We start from the raw sequence: 19,798 nt of genomic DNA on the forward strand, positions 1-19,798 counted from the left end.
GCTTACTGACTTATACACCTCTTCCAATGTTAATGCTTTTCATTATATACCATCATAATACCTCATTTGGGGGCACCTGGGTGTCACAGCGGTTAAGCATCTGCCTTCGGCTCAGGGCGTGATCCCGGCGTTATGGGATTGAGCCCCACATCAGGCTCCTCTGCTATGAGCCTGCTTCTTCCTCTCCCACTCCCCCTGCTTGTGTTCCCTCTCTCTCTGGCTGTCTCTATCTCTGTCAAATAAATACATAAAAATCTTTAAAAAAAAATGATACCTCATTTGTTAGTATCACCAAAGATTTTATCAGAAAAGTCTGTTATCAAGCTTATTCTGGCAGGTAGTTTTCCAAAAATCGAACGTGCACTCAAAGCTTCAGTTTTATCATTGTTTTCCTTGAAATGACACATTCTTTTTGTACATTAAAAAAAATGCCTGCAAGACTTTCAGGTCTTAATAATCATAGTTCCTATATCAATTGTTCTTTCAAGTCAAAGTCAAAATGATGTTCCATGAAAAAGTGGTGTTTTGTACCATCAACTTACGTTTGCAGCAGAACATTATGTGTATTTCCCATTTTGTTACACAGGCTGTCGTTAAGGGGAGATATATAACAGGATTAATTTTTACTGCTTCATCAAGGAAACTGCCCCCCCCTTCATTTAACTGCGAGTGTGTGGCAAGGCAGAATATGACACGACTCGTGCAACTTGATTCAAGTACCTTGCTTGATTTCTCCTAAGGAACCCAGAGTTTTATCCTTTGTCACTTTTGCACCATCAGTGTAAATGTCAGTGCACTGAAAAAGGCAAATAATGTCTTAGTATTATTATGAAAATAGTTTTGATGTCACAGACCCCCCCTCCCTCCCTGGTTCCTGGAAATCTATGGACCAGACTTTTAGAGTCACTGTTTTGGAGTGGGGAGGGTCTGTTTCAGTCATCTGGGGCAAAGGTCCTTGGAAGAGAAAAAACTGAGAAAGGAGGTGAGTACATGCTTGGAAGGCAGATGTCAAGCATTCTTTAAAGGTTTTCAAGAGTTTGTGCTGGTGTGATTTTTCTTGATAAAGACAGATGAGCTGAGATACGACAGGTGCCTGCACACACTGGCCAAGTGGTTCGAGGAGACGGATGTTCCCTGAGGCTGTTGGACAAGTAACTGTTAATATTTAGGGAATGTTAAAATCTCTGGGACAAAAAATCTGGGTTCTGAGGTCTGACTGCTCCTGTCTTCCGTTATCAACCTTTTAAGATCTGGGTTCCACTTATTAAACAAAGTTGTAATTTCCTATTACAAGCATCTCATGTCAGAAAATCATCTGGCCATTTGTACATCAAAATGGTAATAGAGACTTCTGGTAAGACTGAGAGTGATTTCTATTTTCCTTGCTGGGCTTTTTTTTTTAATTCATTTTTTAAAGATTTTATTTAATAAAATAAGAGAGAGAGAGAGCACAAGCGGGGGGAGAGAGGGGCAGAGGGAGAAGCAGGCTCCCGGCTGAGCAGGGAGCCCACTGTAGGGCTCGATCCCATGACCCCGGATCACAGGCCTGAGCCGAAGGCAGACACCTAACCTGACTGAGCCAACCAGGCGCCCCCTTGCTGTGCTCTTTTAAAGGCTTTTGAACTTTAAAAAATATTGGAAGATATTACTTTTATTGCAAAATAAAATTATTTCCATGAAAATGAAAAATCCCACAAAGCTCATGTAATATCTCACCCTTTCTGCTTCAGAGGCTCGGCCATGGAGATAAGAACCACGCAGATGCAGACAGATCGCCTGTGTTTCTTCAGTTTATTGACTGTGTCTGGCAAATGACAAGACAGGTAACTTACCGGGATAGTCATTCTTAGTCTTTCTTTTAAGCCGTCTGGAGTTGGGAGGTTTGGTCAGTGATTATCCTACATTTCATGTAAAATGGAAATTCTTGGAAGATTTCTCAGTAATAGAACTATTACTTGTTGTTACGTTATGAACTAAGTTAAAGGATATTATTTGGAGATCGTATTAAACACTTGACGGTTTGATCCATTAGCATTTCAACCAGTGGCATTAATAATAACCCAAGAGGTTTCCTCCTTCCTTTTGAACAAGTAGTTAAAAAATGGCAATATATTTACCCGGAAGCTCATCTACACCTTGCTAAGAAAGGTGGAGGTAAAGAAATGAAGCAATAGGCTAGGTAACTCAAGCAAAATGAAATCCTATTTTAGGTAATTTTAATGGAAAAATGTGTTTATGTGGGAATTATAGATAGGTAAGTATGTAATAAATTCAGTTCTTTTTGTTCTTAGGTATGGAGAGATTGTTTTTTAGACCTTCTATTAACTTTCTAACAAATTGATTTGAAATATTAATGGTAATGGATTTAGTCCTTTGGAAAGATATCAGAGGAGATTGAAAAACACCTGGTTTATTACAGGATCAGTTCACTAGTGAGGCAAGGGGTTGGTGTCTTAAAAATATTTAACTCAAGAAAAATCATCTCAGACCTTGGTGACGGCTCACTCTGCTATGTGTCAGCTAATTATTTACCGAGGGTTTATTAGACCTCAGACAACTGGAAGTCTGGTTTGTTTTTAGTGAGACCACGACATGAATATAAACTAGGGCAGTTGCTGACTCTGCTTTGCTTTAGGATTACACTTTAGCTTCAAGGAAGTGCTGTTATTTCATTAAAAGAAAACAAATGGTGATCTTCAGGTGAAACACACCGATTATATAAGCATTTCCCCTGTAAGTATATCGATTTGGATGGATTATTTTGAAAGCTGCTGGGTTAAATGAAGTGATGTGGTAGATTCGCTATGGTGTGATGAGGCTGGTGTTCTAACGTACACGCTGCAGATGTGTATGGCAGTCCAAGTTTTGTTCTATAAAAGGCCCTCGGTGTGGGGGGGGGTACTAACTGCGTAGTTTAATGGTGTTACTACCTCTTGGCCCAGGTTTCAGTTTTTCCTTTGGAATTGCTCTTGAGTTAGAATAGCAGCTCTACAAATCCTCGCCAGCCCTTTTTTGGGGGTTTGACCCAAAACAAGAAGAGCCACTATTGACCATTACCGTATTTGATTTTTAAATAACGTTTGAATCTTGGCAAAAATTAAATATGTCCTATAAAAAGGCTCGAAAAGCTGTTTGAAACCATTGCACCACTGATGGCTGAGTGTACTGCTCTCCCAGAGGAATTACCTTGAAGGGGCAACATGTGTGACTGTATTTGTTCTGGGATGTTTGTTAGAAATAAAATCACATTTGTCAATTGTTTGCATAGAAGAGTACACGATAAGTATCTTCCTCGGTAATTGTGTTCACTTATTACACACTGTTGATCTAAAAGCAGCTTCACTCTAATTTTGAGCTTAAGTTACTGCATAGAAAATCAGTTTGATCTTACATTTCTCCGATAGAACTGAAAATACGTCATATAGTGATGAGTCTTTATTTTAGACATCCAGTTCTCTTTTTCTGTATGATATTCTGGAGCATAGAACATGTTAGACCTGTTTATTGGCAATCACCAGTTTTATAAATAATTGAACTTTTGTGCAGAGACTTAAGTAAGCACATCTGTCAAAATGACACTGATTATGTGGTGATTAGCTAGATTGTACCTGTCCCCCCGCCCTCAGCCCCAGCCCTTCACTCCTGGGTCAGGAAGCAGTTGGTGAAGGGCCCTTCAGGTTGTAAACCCTGAGGAGGAGAAAATACTCCTCCTCTGCTCACAGCAGTTCTTGCTCTGCCACCACTGTTTTGTGCGGAGGACCTGTCCGTGGCTGGAGCGCTCTTCTCATGACTGAGCACGTGTTTTTGCCAAGAAGATGAAAAACCGATCACAGGCTTAGCTCCGTTGGATGGCTCTTTAATGAGTGAGAGTGCATTCACAGCTGGCTAATAAGGCTGTAAAGAGTGTGTAACAGTCCAGGGGATGGGATTTATTTTGTAAGTGAATGAGTGGGATTTGACCAAGTTTCTTACAGGTAATTGGCCTTTTGTTGGCATGTGCTCCAATCACCGGGTTCAGTTTCACAGCCATGAAAATTATCATTCAAGACAGGGTGGGTTAGCCTTCAGTGTTCAAGAAATTTACCACAATACCCTGCTTATACATTTAGGAAATGTCGAGGCAAAGGTGGTTTCACCCCTATCCCTTTTGCATGCAGTTCAGGCTGTTTTCTTGCACTACTGCATAGGGATCATTCTAAGAAAAACTTGGAACCGATATTTATTCCCCAAATCTGCAGTCCAAATATTCACAGAACTTCTTTTTCACAGTCCTAGAATTGGTACAATTTTCATGGAGACTCTTTGAAAGTTTTGAAGTATTAGATGGATGAGGATGGGTTATACTAACTCTTTCCCTTCCTGGGATCTGTCATCCATCCTTGATAAATCCCCAAAAATGGTTGTTTATGTAATATTAAGGTATCTAGTCAAGCTCTTGTCCTAGGTTAAAGCGAAAGTGAATTTTCTGTTAGAAAGAGGCTGCCAAAATACTGGATTACAGGGCACTCAGGTTTGACTAGGTTGGCTTTTAAGTGATCTGCACATTCGCCTTGGATCTTTTTGTGTGTGGCTGACATTTTCTAGAGACGGTGATATTTTTTGTGTAATTCCTGAAACCGAAACTATGTTGCTGAAATTTTAAAGAAAATCTTACTATGTTGTTTTTGGTCATTTTTGGCAAAGAAAGGCTGAGAGTTGCCAGAATTGCCGAAGTCAAAATTCATCCCTCTCCACTTTTAGGATTAACAGATACAAGAGATACAGAAACACCAAGATCACACCGTTCAAACTCTTGCTGTTCAAGAAAAGGTTTGGGGAGAAATCTCAGAAAAGTGGTAGAGTGATTTTTCAACAGAAAACGAAGCAGATAATGCCATAATGGCTTAGAAATACATAGTTTTGAATATTATTTAACCTCATTTTAAGAAGTATTATAAAGATTCTACCCATATATGGGGATGAATATGCTTAAAAAATGTCCTAATGATTTTGTGTTTGTGATATTCAATTTGCAGTTTCCTACAGCATTTGAATTCAATGAATATTTTCTCATAACCATTTTGGACCATCTATATAGCTGTTTATTTGGAACATTCCTCTGTAACAGTGAACATCAGAGAGGAAAAGAGGTAAAATACGAGCCGTGACCCCCCCTCTACTCCCAGTACGTGTGATGTTCTCTACGAGGAACATCTATCTTTGATAGATTTCAACCTAACAGTCCTCTTGGATGATTTCTTTGGTCATGTTTTATTCTCATGTACTGTAAAATGATGACTTCTTTCCATATATCCGAGCCTGATTTGTTCTCAAGTACCTCTGTTGCAAGGCTGAAGGTACCAGCAGCTGAAGCTAGCTGCGTTTATGGGTGAAAAGTAGTGTCTGCTAAAGAGAACTGAAGTCTGTGTAATCATAGGAGCACCAGTCCTTGCAGGATGGAAATCCTTCAAAGCAAGTGCAGAAAAACCTAATTAGCAAAAAATATACATATGAATGAAGAGATCCCCAAATACGTTGTGCATACATATGAGCCATTTTAGGGGTTTTTTTTGAATTTGTAAAATAATACTGTAAAACATCTAGACACTGAAGAGATGCTATGTAGAAAGTTACCATTTCCCTGCTTCACCAGATCATCACTGGTAAGTGGTTGGTATTATTTAGAAGAACCTGTGTAAGGATGATGTTTCAAGTTTTACTTTTGACCTCAAAATATATCTGTCCTATGTATGAAATTTCCAAATCCTTGTGATTTGGTGTCTCCCTCTTCACCAATTTTCATTCTAAAAATGTGGTTACAAACTAGTTTATTCATGCTATTCTATAAAGCATCATGGCAGGGAGTGCTTGCTCTGGAGCCAGGCTGCCTGGGTTGAAATCTTGTATCTACCCCTTCTTCTGTAACCTTGGGCAAGTTCATTTCTGCTTTGGGAAATTGGGGAAAATAGTACTTACTATTGTGTAAATAAAATAAACTACAAAATACTACAGTAACTGCCATGTAGCAGACAGTAAGTTCCTTGAAGGCAGATATTAAAAAATTTTTTAAAGATTTTTATTTATTTGAGAAAGAGCGCACACGAGGGGTGGGGAGCAGCAGAGGGAGAGGGAGAAGTAGGCTTCCTGCTGAGCAGGGAGCCTGACCATGTGGGGCTCCATCCCAGATCCCAAGATCATGACCTGAGCCAAAGGCAGATGCTTAACCCACTGAGCCACCCCAGGAAATTTTGAATACACCGTATCTTCCGTGGCCAGCCTACAGTCAGTATTCCTATGGAGAGGAAGTGCTTAAGAACCTACAGAACGTTAGATAACTAAAAATAGCCAAGTTCCAAAGATACTTTTTTTTCCATCTTTTGAGAGTCTTGAATAGGATTTAAGTATATCCTGATTTTAAGAAAAGAATCTTTTTTGCTGAGCTATAGTTTGCAGTCCATAAAATGAAAAGTGTATAATTTAGTAGTTTTCAGTTTATCTAGAGTCGTACAACTATCACCACTATTAACATTGAGAAGTAACTGTGTCCCTGTTTGCAGTTTTTCCCTAGTCTCCTCTTCTGGTCCCTTGGCCATCACTACTCTCCTGATTTGCCCTGCCTGGATACATCCTATAAATGGAATCATTCAAGATGTGGCTCTTGTGTCTGGCTTCTTTCACTTAGCATGTTTCCAAGTTCAGTTGTAGTATGCATCAATACCTTATTCCTTTTCATGGTGAAATATTATTCCATCATATAAATATACTACATTTTATCCATTTTATCCGTTGATGGACTTTTGGGTTGTTTCCTCCTTTTGCTCTTATGAGTAATGCTGATTTGAACGTCTGTGTACAGGTTTTTGTATGCATATGTTTCTGTTCCCTTGGTATATATACCTGGGTGGAATTGCTAGTATGGGAACTCGTTTAACTTTTTAATGAATTGCGATGTTTTGCAGTACTCTCTGATTTTAATGAAAGTGGGGCTATTACTGAAGTGTCCATATCCTCTCCAAGGAGATTTTAATCAAAAATACCTGTTTCCTTCTTACAGAATCTCCCTAAAAGGACTGTGTCACTGTGGTCTTACATAAATAGCCAGCTGGAAGACTTCACTAATCCTCTCTATGGGAGCTACGCCAATCATGTCCTTTATCCGGTAGCCAGCATGCGCCACCTAGAGCTCTGGGTGGGTTATTACGTCAGGTGGAATCCACGGATGAAACCGCAGGTATATATGCTCTCCCGTGTACGGTGGGAGTTTTCACCCATGCGGTTGGTTGTGTTAGGTTCATCACCTTTAAAGCAACTAGAAAAATTAGGTATATTTAAAACTTTCCTTTTTTCCTGTTAATAGTTATAATTGTATAGTAGAAAAAGCACTACATTGGGGTAATCAATATACTTGGTTCTTGCCCCGATTTTGCTTGTATGGTCTTGGGTGAATCACTTGTTTTTTCTTCCCCCCTCGGGAAAATGAGTGTGGTGCATTGGATAACGTCTGTAGGTCATTTTAATAGGTTTGAGGAAATAGCTTAAAGAAAATTAAAACCCTGACTGGTTCTGGTCCATTTTGAAATATGTTATGGAATATATACTACTTAGAACTGTTTAAAAGACTAAAAACCTGCAACTAAGTGATAGGAAATCTTTTGAGTTTTGGCTTTTAGATTGTCTGGTTCCTTGGTTGTTGTATTTGTTTAATTACCAGCTGCAGGGTGTACTTGTGGAAATACTGGGGGGCACTGGGAAAGCCACTGAAAGAGCAGTGCTGTCAGTAGAGTCCAGTTAATTCTCACCGATGTGCTGGAAAGGTCAGCCTGGTCCCCGTAGCTGAGAAAATGCACATTGCAGCACTTAGGGAAAGAACTATATTCCAGAACAATTTCACTTTGGGTTTGTTTAGGATTGCCTCCTTGAATGACATTATGGTGTTTTGCTCTTGTAGGAACCCATTCACAACAGATATAAAGAACTTCTTGCTAAACGGGCAGAGCTTCAGAAGAAAGTAGAGGAACTACAGAGAGAGATTTCCAACCGATCCACCTCATCCTCTGAGAGAGCCAGTTCTCCTGCACAGTGTGTCACTCCTGTCCAAACTGTTGTGTGAAGGGACTGTTTGAGGGGGGCCATCATTGCCATGAACTCTGGATTACAATGGCAGCTTTAGGAGTATACAGTCTTCGGAAGTTAGAACCCACCCATGGGAGAAATGCAGTTGCTTTATTTATTTTAAATCTCTCCAGGTTGGGTTTAGAACTGTGGCAGTGCAGGTGGTGTATGTGAAATAACCCCATATGTAATGACACAATTATGACACTAATCTTCTAAGTCACCCAAAGAATATTAAGATGCTTCAATACCAGATCCACAGTGGGAACAAGTTAAAATCAAAATACAGACGACTTCAGAAACATTCCTCTCGATGGAAGAGAACTGGCTGCACAAAGGTCAGGAGCATCCCCGCTATCTCAGTGCGCCGACACTGCAGTTCCGCGGCATCATATACGCTGAGCCTCGATGGCATGAAAGCTCAGCATCACTCGATACTCCCTTCCCTGTCGTGGGTTTTTCTCCTCTGTAGTAAAGTGATTTACTTTGATCACCTTTCTGCACCCACACTCTTCATGTATGGTATGGCAAGGTCTTGAGGATATTATGGCATAGTAGTAGTTGAAAATTATTGCTGTCATTACTGGCATATGTATTTAAGATGTACTAGATAGCTGTTCCAAACGGATGCCTTTGAGATGTGCTTGGGGGTGGGGGGGTGGGATTGAGAGGAGGAAGTGGTAGCCGTCCAGGATTTCAAAGAATTCTACACCCTTCAGATTGGTTTCCATTTGCCCACTTACTAGAAACATAATGAAACCTATTTTACAAATTCGTTACTACCTTACTTTATTGCATTTATGTTTTTTTGTGCGTGTCTGTCTGAACACAGAATTGGTTAAGTTTTGAGGCAATATTTTAAAAAGTTTATTAGGATTGACTTTTTTCCTGAAGTTTGTATAAATAGCGATGCTCAAATTCTACGTGAAATATTTTACTACTTTACTTTGCAAATTCTGTAATTCCACTGAAAGATTAAGTCTACCAAAGAACTTATTGCATGTACAAATGTATCACAGTCTCAATGCCAGTAAAGGAAATACTGCCTCACTGTTCACCTGCCAGTAACAGGTCAGCGCTGGTATCAACAGTTGACTCCTTGATATCTTAAGAGCCATATGTTATGTACTGTAACAAAGGAGCTTCTTGTCCCTTGGGTCTTTAATTTAATTAAAAGGAAATTTCAACTGACTTTTAAAACGTTGACCTTATCCTAAGTTGTTTGCCTTAAGTGTCTTGCAGAAATGTTATTTGGAAAGTTTTTGAAGGAAGGGGTAGCTTAGCACGTGCTCCAAATTGAAATGTTCAAATTCAACCCATTTTGCTTCTATACCCGAATCAAACAGTGCTCAAAAATGCAGTGTTCACTCACCTGTTAATTCACCATAGCCTGGACTTAGCCTTGTTCTTGGGTCTTGTGGTGAGGAACTATAATTTCTCTTAGTACATCCAATATTAGCAAAATTAATACCAAGATGACTTGGGCTTTGTATGATATTCATTTTAAGAAAATTAGTAACATGGGCACCTGGGTGGCTCAGTCGTTATGCATCTGCCTTCAGCTCAGGTCATGATCCTGGGGTCCCGAGATCAAGCCCTCCGTCAGGCTCCCTGCTCAGCGGGCAGCCGACTTCTCCCTCTGCCACTCCCCCTGCTTGTGTTCCCTCTCTCGCTCTGTCAAATAAATAAAATCTTTAAAAAAAAAAAAATTAGTAACGGTATATAAGTGGCCAGCCTATCGACTGAAGCTAAGTTTTCTATTCCAAATATTTTACAAATCCATTCTTTCCTGTCCATTCTACCATTTTCCTCATTTAACCCTTGATCATCTTAGACTGATACTACATGACTGAAGAGATCAAGAATGTCAAACTTCTAGTCTCAATACCTTCACATCCACTTTAAATTCTATTCAAAAGCCAGGGCAATCTAAATGCAAATCTTTCACTTACCATTTTAAGACTCTCTAGGGGTTTCCTTTTCACCTTCACAGGAGCCTCCAAAGTGGAGTGCATTTAAGATAATCCCCTGGTGGTAAGGTCAGGATCATGATGGCGTGAGACATTCCTGTTTTCTCCCCCTCGACATAACTAATTGGACATCCATAACCTCCGCACATCACACCGGGACATCCATCCGTGCACCTGAAGTCAAAGGAAGCTGCGGAGCCAAGGGAGTTACGGTGGCAGTGACTGCCGCGACCTCTCGTGGAGGTGGCAGAAAAAGGGGGAAGCTGAAAGTCTGCTCAGCTGCATGGGCTGCAGCTGGAGGGTTCGACTGCATTTCAGGAACACCTAGATTTTTGAGGAGAGACCTCCATGACTCCGTAGAGAGAAAGGAAAAAAGGCAAACAAACTGTGAAGGGACGTATTTCCTGCCATACGTCCTGGGATTCCAGCAAGAGGTCCATTCATGGGCCTTTGGGAATCCCCCACTCTAGGATTGCCACGGGCACTCCTAAAGCCCCAAGTGCTAAGCATACACCTCCCCCCACCCTGCTTCCAGTCTTTAAAAAACAAAAGCAAACCAAAGATACTTGAGAGAGCAGATGGGTGCGCATTAGTGGGGGGAGGGGCAGAGGGCGAGGGAGAGAGTCTCAAGGGGACTCTGCACTGTGCGCCCCCCACAGAGCTGAGGTAGGGCTGGATCTCAAGACCCTGAGATCATCACCTGAGCCTAAACCAGGAGATGCCCAACCCACTGAGCCACACAGGCGCCCCCAGTGTTTTTTTTTAAATGCCACATTTTTTTTTTTTAGTTTATTATGTTAGTCACCATACAGTACATCCCTGGTTTTTGATGTAAAGTTCTATGATTCATTAGTTGCGTATAACACCCAGTGCACCATGCAATACGTGCCCTCCTTACTACCCATCACCAGCCTATCCCATTCCCCCAACTCCCTCCCCTCTGAAGCCCTCAGTTTGTTTCTCAGAGTCCATAGTCTCTCATGCTTCATTCCCCTGTCTGACTACCCCCCCTTATCCCTTTCTTCCCCTACCGCTCTTCCTAGTTATGTTCCATAGATGAGAGAAACCATATGATAATCGTCTTTCTCTGCTTGACATATTTCACTTAGCATTATCTCCTCCAGTGCCGTCCATGTTGCAGCAAATGTTGAGAAATCGTTCTTTTTGATAGCTGAGTAATATTCCATTGTATATATGGACAACAACTTCTTAATCCAGTCATCTGTTGAAGGGCATCTCGGCTCCTTCCACAATTTAGCTATTGTGGACAATGCTGCTATGAACATTGGGGTGCATATGGCCCTTCTCTTCACTACGTCTGTCTCTTTTGGGGTAAATACCCAGTAGTGCAATGGCTGGATCATAGGGTAGCTCAATTTTTAACTTTTTAAGGGACCTCCACACTTTTTCCAGAGTGGCTGTACCAACTTGCATTCCCACCAACAATATAAGAGGGATCCCCTTTCTCCACATCCTCTCCAGCAATTGTTGTTTCTTGCCTTGTCAATTTTTGCCATTTCAACTGGCGTAAGATGGTATCTTAGTGTGGTTTTGATTTGAATTTCCCTGATGGTTAATGATTTTGAACATAAAATGCCACCTTTTTTAAGCACATGTCAAACTTTAGCAGGGAGTCACTTCCAGTAAAAAGAAACCCCAAAAGCTTATGCTATAGCACCACCTTCTGGAAAACAAAAGAAAGGCTTCTAAGTGCCAACCTGATGAATTATTAAAATCTAAACAAAGCCTTACGGAAATAAGGAAGGTGTTTGCTACTTTAAATGTGGCGGCACAGGTGCATTTCATTGAACACTATGAAAAATCATGGTAATACAGTATCACAAAAAGGCAGTGACAATTCTCCAGCAACTGCACCCAAAGACATGGAATACTGCAATCTAACTGATAAAAGAATTCAAAAATAACAGGACAAAATTCAATAAGCTACAAGAAAATTCAAAAAGGCAATTCAACGAACTTAGGAATAAAATTAATGAACATTAAGAAGTACTTTACCAAAGAGACTGAAATTCTAAAAAAGAACCAAAATGAAAACCTGAAGCTGACAAACTCATTGAAATGAATGTATTTTCTAGAAAGCACTGGAAATGGAGCAGATCAGATGGAAAAGAAAATAAGCAAGCTGGAAGCTAAGGGCTTAGAAATGATTCAAGAGGAAGAGGAGAGAGAACTAAGATATTTAAAAAGTGGACACAACCTATAACAATTATCAGATTCTATTAGAAAAGCTAACATAAGATTAATGGGTATACCAGAAAAAGAAGAGAAGGAGGCAGAGAGTTTATAGAAAAGAAATAAAGGCTGAGAACTTCCTAAACCTGGGGAAGGAACTGGATATACAAGAATACAAAAGCTAACAGAGCTTCTCCAAGACACACCGTAATGAAACTGTCAAAAGTCAATTATAAAGGTGGGGAAAAAACCTACAAGGGAACCCCCCTCCCCTATTAGGCTATCAGATTTCTACAAATTCTACAGGCCAGGAGAGAATGGAATCAATGAGCTATTCAATCAACTGAAAGATAAAAACTGCCAGGCAAAAATACTCTACATGGCAAAGTTATCCTTCAGATATGAAAGAGAAATAAAGGATTTCCCAAACCAATAAAACGTGAGAGTTCACCACGACTAACACTGCCTTAGAAGAAATGTCGGAAGATCTTCCAGCTGAAAAGATCTAAGTATACAACATTCTTAATAAGGTGATCAATAGAAAACTATAATTATTTTAGAATATAAAATAATTGCAGCATAAAGGTTAAGGAGCATTAAAAATGACAGCTATTAAAATTTGGTGACAATTCACAGTATAACAAGAGATCATTTGTGACATCTAAAGTATAAACAGATGAAACTAAGTAAATGAAGATAAACTTTTATCAGCATAAAATGACTTGTTTTTCCTCTATGAAATATTTTATTTAGTAAACCTTCTGGTAACCATAAAGCAAAAATCTAGAGCAAAGCCCCAAAACAAAAAAAGAAGACTGAGCAAATCAACAAGGACAAACACCAGCTTACAAAGGTGGACAGAAACAGAAGGAAAAAGAAACAATGTATAGATAAAGTAATTAGAAGGCAAAAGGTAAAATGGCCATTAGTAATTCCTCACATATCAATAATCACTCTACATGCAAAATGGATTGAGTTTACCAAAAGGCACAGAGTGGCTGGATGGGGAAAAAAAAAAAAAAAAAAAAAAAAGGCCCATCTATATGATGTCTACAGAATACTCATTTCAGCTCTAAAGACATACATAGGCTCAAGGTGAAAGGATGGAAAATGACCTTCAGAGCAAGCAGAAATCAAAACAAGGCAGGCATCACCTACTTACACAAAATAGACTTCAAGCCAAAGTCGTAAAACTGGCAAAGGTCATTATATAATGACAAAGAAGTCCATACATCACAAAAACATAACAATTGTAAATATATATGCTAACACCTGAGCACCAAAATACATTAAGGGAGAAATAGACAACATAAGAGTAGGGGACTTCAATACCCCACTATCACTAATGGGAAGATCATCCAGACGGAAAATCAGTAAGGATGATGTGCGTAACAGTGGCCTAGTGATCTAAGGCTCTGGGTTAAGAAAATCAACAAGGTAAATACTGGAAATGAACCACACTTTAGAGCAAATAAACTTACTAGACACACACAGAATAATTCATCAAACAGCAGAATACACATTGTTCTTGTGCACATGAACATTCTTCAGAACAGATCATATGGTAGGACACCAAACAAACCTCAGCAAATTTAGATTGAAATCATACGATCTTTTCTGGCCACTGTGATACGAAACTAGAAAACAACAAGGGGGAGGGGCACCTGGGTGGCTCAGCCTTTAAGCGTCTGCCTTTGGCTCAGGTCATGATCTCAGGGTCCTGCTCAGCAGGAAGCCTGCTTCTCCTTCTCACACTCCCCTTGCTTGTGTTCCCTCTCTCCCTCTCTGTGTCAAATAAATAAATTAAAATATATATATATTTACAAAAAAAATAAATCAACAAAGGGGAAATGAGAAAATCTATAAATATATGGAACCTAAACAACACATTTCTAAACAATAGGTCAAAGAAGAAATCAAAAGGGAAAGAAGGAAAGTTTACAGTAATAAACACAGATATTAATTAGATCTCAAATAACCTAACTTTATATCTCAAGAAAGTAGAAAAAACAGATTAAGCCTAAAGTTAGCAGAAAGAAGAAAATAATAAAGAACAGAAGTAAATGAGAGACCAGGGAAACAAGAGAAAGAATCAACTAAGAGCTGGTTCTTTGAAAAGATAAAATTGACAGACTTTTAGCTACATTAAGAAAAAGAAAACTCAGAAATGAAAGAGGAGACAACTGATACATTAATACACAGGCTCATAAGAAACAATTATGTGCCAAAAAATTACATAATACTCATCGATACAATACAAAAAATAAAAAAAAAATACAAAAAATTACATAATACTCATCAAAATATCAAAGGCATTCTTCACAGAAACAGAAGAATCCAAAAATTGCTGTGGAAACACAAATGACCCCAAATATCCAAAGCAATCCCAAGAAAAAAAGACCACCACCAGAGGTATCCTTGAACAACACGGCAGTTAGGGGTGCAGACCCTTCCTGCAGTTTAAAATCCTAGTATAACTTTTGATGTCCCCAATACTTAGGTATTCTAAAAGCCTACTGTTTACCAGAAGCCTTACCAATAACAGAGTCAAAAAACACATATTTTGGGGGTGCCTGGGTAGCTCAGTTGGTTAAAGCATCTGCCTTCAGCTCAGATCATGATCCCAGGGTCCTGGGATCGAGCCCCGCACTGGGCTTCCTGCTCATCTGAAAGCCTGCTTCTTCCTGACTTCTGCCTGCTGCTTCCCCTGCTTGTGCTCTCTCTCAAATAAATAAATAAAATCTTAAAAAAACAAAACACATATTTTTTTATATATATTATACAGTGTATTCTTACAGTAAGCTAGAAAGAAAAAATGTTAAGATCATAAGGAAAATACATTTACAATACTGTAAAAAAAAAATTCATGTGTAAGTGGTCCTACACAGTTCAAACGCATGTTGTTCAAGGGTCAATTGTATACTACCAAAGCCATAGCAATAAAAACAGTATGGTACTGGCACAAAAACAGAAGAGAGGCCGGAATTAAATCCTGGCATATGTGGTCAACTGATGCTGGACAAGGGAGCCAAAAACACCTGAGGGGGAGAGGACAGTCTCTTCAACAAGTGGTGCTGGGAAAACTGGAGAAATACATGCGGAAAACAATGAAATTAGACCCCTATCTCACACCACTCACAAAAATTCAAAATACATCAAAGACTTAAGCATAAGACCAGATGCCATAAAATTCCTAGAAGGAAACATAGGAGGAAGCTTCCTGACGTTGGTCTCATCAATAATTTTTTGGACATAATGCCAAAAGCACAAATAAGAAAAGGAAAAATTAACAAATGGGACATCAAACTCAGAAGCTTATGCAACTTTCATATTTGAGTTGACAGTTGTTTTATAACTTTGTATCTATGACTAGTGGTTCTATAGGTGCACTTTTTCCTTTATGATCCTGGCTACAAAACTGAGACCCATGTGGTTATGTCAAAGCTCTTTAGCCTCCTGTAACTTGTCGGCTTACACTTCTAGTCTCACTTGCATTCCTCAACTCTTATGTACCAGTACCACTCAGCTGGTCACAACTCCCCCATGTCAACTGCAGAATCTGGCCTCTTCCCTTTTTATTTTATCCTGTTGGCCTGGAACTCTTCTTCCTTATGGCTAATTCCAGTGTTCCAGAGTCTAGGCATCACTTCCTCCTCTAGGATGTTAACCTCCTCTTCTGTGCCCTCACAGCACTGTGCTCATGCTGTCACCACTGCATTCACAAGTGTTGAAATAATTCAGATGTCTACCACCTACCTTGTAAGCATACCCTTCTTACTTAGCCTGGTATCCATATCGGCATCTCACACAGAAGATACTTGTATCCGAAATGCACTGCAATAGCGTTCTTACACAAAACAGATGTCTAACAGCAGACTCCTCCACTGTAAATTCTCAGATAAGGAGACAGAGGCAGTACTGGTATCTTCTTGCTTTCAATTCTCACCTGATGGTATTAAAAGCTGGAGTTGAGAGTTTGATTCCTACCTGAGGGATTAGGTGGGTTTTAGCACCATTAATATACTTCTCCTAATTAGGACTCAGAGCCACTACAATGCAAAATGAGTGTCACACAGTTTAATGACCTGAAATTCAAACACAGTGATAACAAAAGTTTAACAGTTGAAATGGTGGTCGAGACAAAAAAATACTTTCCATGTCACCAGAGCAGTGATTCCTTGCGTCTGGGGACTCACTGTTGTGAATTCAATGAAGATACAAAACTGCACACGCAAACAAAAGTTTACATACAATTTCAGAACATTCACAAACAGATCCAAATTGAAGGAACCTAAATCAAGAACTCTGTAAAAGAATTAATTCAATTAAGAGGCCTAACAAGCTTAGTGCCCAGACAGGCACTACATTTCATGCTGATTATACCCAGATAAAATCCCAGAACTTCCACTTGGATCCCAGGGGAGGCATACGAAGGAATTTCTTTAACATGTGGTTCCTGTTTTCATTAGCACTCTTTGGAGTATCTTCTCATATGCCATGAGGCGTTCAGTCTTGTTGGGTTTAGTTTCTGTGTAAGCATGAGATAGGCAAATTATGTAAATTCTTGTTTCTCAAAATATGTTAATATCCTATTTAGAAATGCATTTTTTGGAAAGATTACAACAAATAAAGCCTTCATTAACAGGCTGTTAAGGAAAATGTCAGTGTTTCCTTAAAAAAGCTGCTTTATTGACTTCAGTGGCAAATTTATAAAAAGTTCACGTCTTGATTTATGCAGAATTATGATTCACATTATTAACATAATGACAGCTGCACGTGTACAGTTAATGCACTCATATTGTACACCAGTAACATGTCCAAGGGGCTCTTCTATGTTTCAAGATTAAAAAACAACCCCTCAAACTCAACAGCATGATTACAAACAGGTATTATTTAAAAACAACAAATGTATTTGCTTTACAACATTTCTTCTTCTCTCTTCATCCTAAAAGCTCATTTACTTCATTAATAATTTGTACTTTAAAAAATGCTTTTATAATTTTTGCAGTGAATGGACTTAAAATGAATGCTTGGGTTCTTAAAAATTTTTTAATGATGGATAACATCAATACAAGTGTATTTAATACTGATCAATGTCTGAAATGTCAAAAAGCAAAACAAAACAATCCTTTAAATATGTATAAATACTTAAATATAGAAAACCTCCATCAATAGTCGAAACAAAGTATATTTAATGGTTGTACTGGAAAAGAGAAAGGGGCGATTCATGCCAGGATAAGATTTAAGAATATTTTTTAAGCAAACACTGCCTATGGGACAGCCTCTTATTTTGATAATTTAAACCTAATTTTACTTAGATATGTAAGGAACTATTAAAAAAAAATCACACCCACAAGTAAACAATTCGTAATTTGTTTACAAAGTGCAGTATTTCAGTACAGCAAATTCACCTCAAAGAAGCAGACTGTGTGGCTTCCTAGCCTTTAAAACTCCCCTGGTTTCCATTTAGGTGGTTTAACATTTAGTCACGATGTGTAACACAAGAAGCCTGTGTAATGAAGCTTGGGCCCCTTAACGCCTGCTATTTGTTAATTCCAACATAAGAGTATGAGACCTGGAGAGTAAATTGTCAAAATCTGATTGAAGAGGTACAGATTATCTGAATAAAATTTATAACCTGGTACCAGTCAGTAATCCCAACATAAACTATTGCTTTGTAATGAACTTTGTATGGTCTGCATGTCCTTCAATAACTGAAGATTTTTCCTGCTTTTTTCACCAGGTCTTGGTTTGGCAACGTCCTTCTTGTTTGTGGTCCCTGTGACTCCAGAAGAACGACTGCTACTGTTTCCTTCTTCATCAAGAGTCTTTCTGGTGGTTCGCAAGTCCCTCTTCTGCTTCTCCACCTTCTGTTTCTCCAGCTACAGGAATAACCAAGGCAGGGAAAAAGGAGCATTCAGTGAAAACATTCTCTTCTGACAACTGGTGTTTAACTCTCATACAAACTAAAATCCAAATACTATATTCTGGGTTTATTGTTTTTTTTTTTTTTTAAGATTTTATTTATTTATTCGAAAGAGACAGAGACAGCCAGCGAGAGAGGGAACACAAGCAGGGGGAGCGGGAGAGGAAGAAGCAGGCTCCTAGCGGAAGAGCCTGATGTGGGGCTTGATCCCATAACGCCGGGATCACGCCCTGAGCCCAAGGCAGACGCTTAACCGCTGTGCCACCCAGGCGCCCCCTGGGTTTATTGTTTCAAAGCCTTCAAAAACCTATTGTACCAGTCACTGAACACTCAGTGTGTAAAAATATAAAGCGACATACAAACAAGTGAAAAACAGTAAACATATCAATACCGGTGCTGTTTCAGAAGGCAAGGCAGTGTTGCCAAAGCGCAGAATAGAGCGAGAAACAAGAGGGTTTGGGGGAAGGTGTCATGGAAAAGGCAAAAAGTCTGACATGGTAAGTGAAGGACAGGATAGATACTAAAGGTGAAGAACAGGAGAAGAGTGGTTCTAGAAACTAGTCTGAGGTGGCAATGAAACATTCTAGATGGATGAAGAGATGTAACGGTAATATATTAATACAAGATACTTTTAATTTTATTATTTCACTATTTTACAATAATTTAAACCAGAGAATTTCTTTTTAGAGAGCTTTACTTGCACTTTAAGCTGTTGCCAAATTGGTGTTCCATTAGACAGAACGAAATCTAATGTACAAGAAACAAATTAGACCATTACTCCTACAGCAATCATTTGCTTACATTTATCCTTTTTTAAAACATGAACTTCACAAAAAATACTTAAAAGCTCAGGTTTTGGAGTTGAAAAGACCCATGTTTGCATGCCAGCTCTGCCATTTACCAGTAGGCTAGTATGTCCCTGCACAGAAGTTACTTAATTTCACTTTAGGATATACCTATCTCCCAGGAAACTTAGCCCAGTTTCCTTACCTACAGAATAAGACAATACACCCAGTTCACAAGTGTTCCATGAAAATTAAGTAAGAGAACATATTCAAAAGCACTTAGCATCCATCATGCCTATTACACAGCCACCAATCAGTAAATGTCAGCCAAGCCTGTTCTGCTCCCAGTCTTTCTTCATTTCCATCAGTGGTAAGGCCACCCTCTCCCTCCAAATGATATTTAGCAGCAAGTTGCCCTGATCCTTCTACTTCCAAAACATACCTCCAATCTGTCCGCTTCTCCCCCACAGCAGTCACAGATGACCTCTGACGGAGAAGAGCTTCACCCCACCCAGCTGGTCTCCGGCCCACTCCCAGCAGCTATAGCAATCTCTGAAGCCATGAATCATTACGTTTCTCTCCAGATGAAAACCCTGGAGTGTGCCTTCCCACTGCGCTTAGTAGATATTAAATACATGGCTGTTCTATTAATTTAATTAGCAACATAAATATAACCAAAATTTTTTTCACATATTTATATCTGACTTATTCCTTTGGAAATCAAGAATTTCCAAGTGCTTTCAAATGACTTAGGTAAATTTAGAACCATTTAAATTCATCACAGAAGTTAAAGTTTGTTCACATAAAGGTAAGAATACTAAATAATAATATTC

At 39.2% G+C, this 19,798-nt stretch overlaps 2 protein-coding genes across 4 annotated transcripts in view; one reads left to right on the forward strand and one right to left on the reverse strand.

The window, feature by feature from the left end:
- The window catches only part of MTMR2 (myotubularin related protein 2), a 117,681-nt gene extending 107,968 nt beyond the window's left edge, over window positions 1-9,713 (forward strand). For all 3 annotated transcript variants that reach the window (XM_002925711.4, XM_034666135.1, XM_011232938.3), the window contains 4 exons: window positions 1,731-1,823; window positions 5,016-5,129; window positions 7,034-7,210; window positions 7,928-9,713. In XM_002925711.4, coding sequence (XP_002925757.1) covers window positions 1,731-1,823; window positions 5,016-5,129; window positions 7,034-7,210; window positions 7,928-8,089 — 546 coding nt within the window. In that variant the 3' untranslated portion in view covers window positions 8,090-9,713. The remainder of the gene's footprint in view (window positions 1-1,730; window positions 1,824-5,015; window positions 5,130-7,033; window positions 7,211-7,927) is intronic.
- A 6,602-nt stretch (window positions 9,714-16,315) lies between these two features.
- CEP57 (centrosomal protein 57) overlaps window positions 16,316-19,798 on the reverse strand; it is a 39,246-nt gene continuing 35,763 nt past the window's right edge. The window contains exon 11 of the mRNA XM_002925712.4: window positions 16,316-18,136. Within this exon, the coding sequence (XP_002925758.1) occupies window positions 17,903-18,136 (234 nt within the window). The 3' untranslated portion in view covers window positions 16,316-17,902. The remainder of the gene's footprint in view (window positions 18,137-19,798) is intronic.

Source organism: Ailuropoda melanoleuca, chromosome 8, assembly GCF_002007445.2.
Source record: "Ailuropoda melanoleuca isolate Jingjing chromosome 8, ASM200744v2, whole genome shotgun sequence".
NCBI classification, from domain to species: Eukaryota; Metazoa; Chordata; class Mammalia; order Carnivora; family Ursidae; genus Ailuropoda; species Ailuropoda melanoleuca.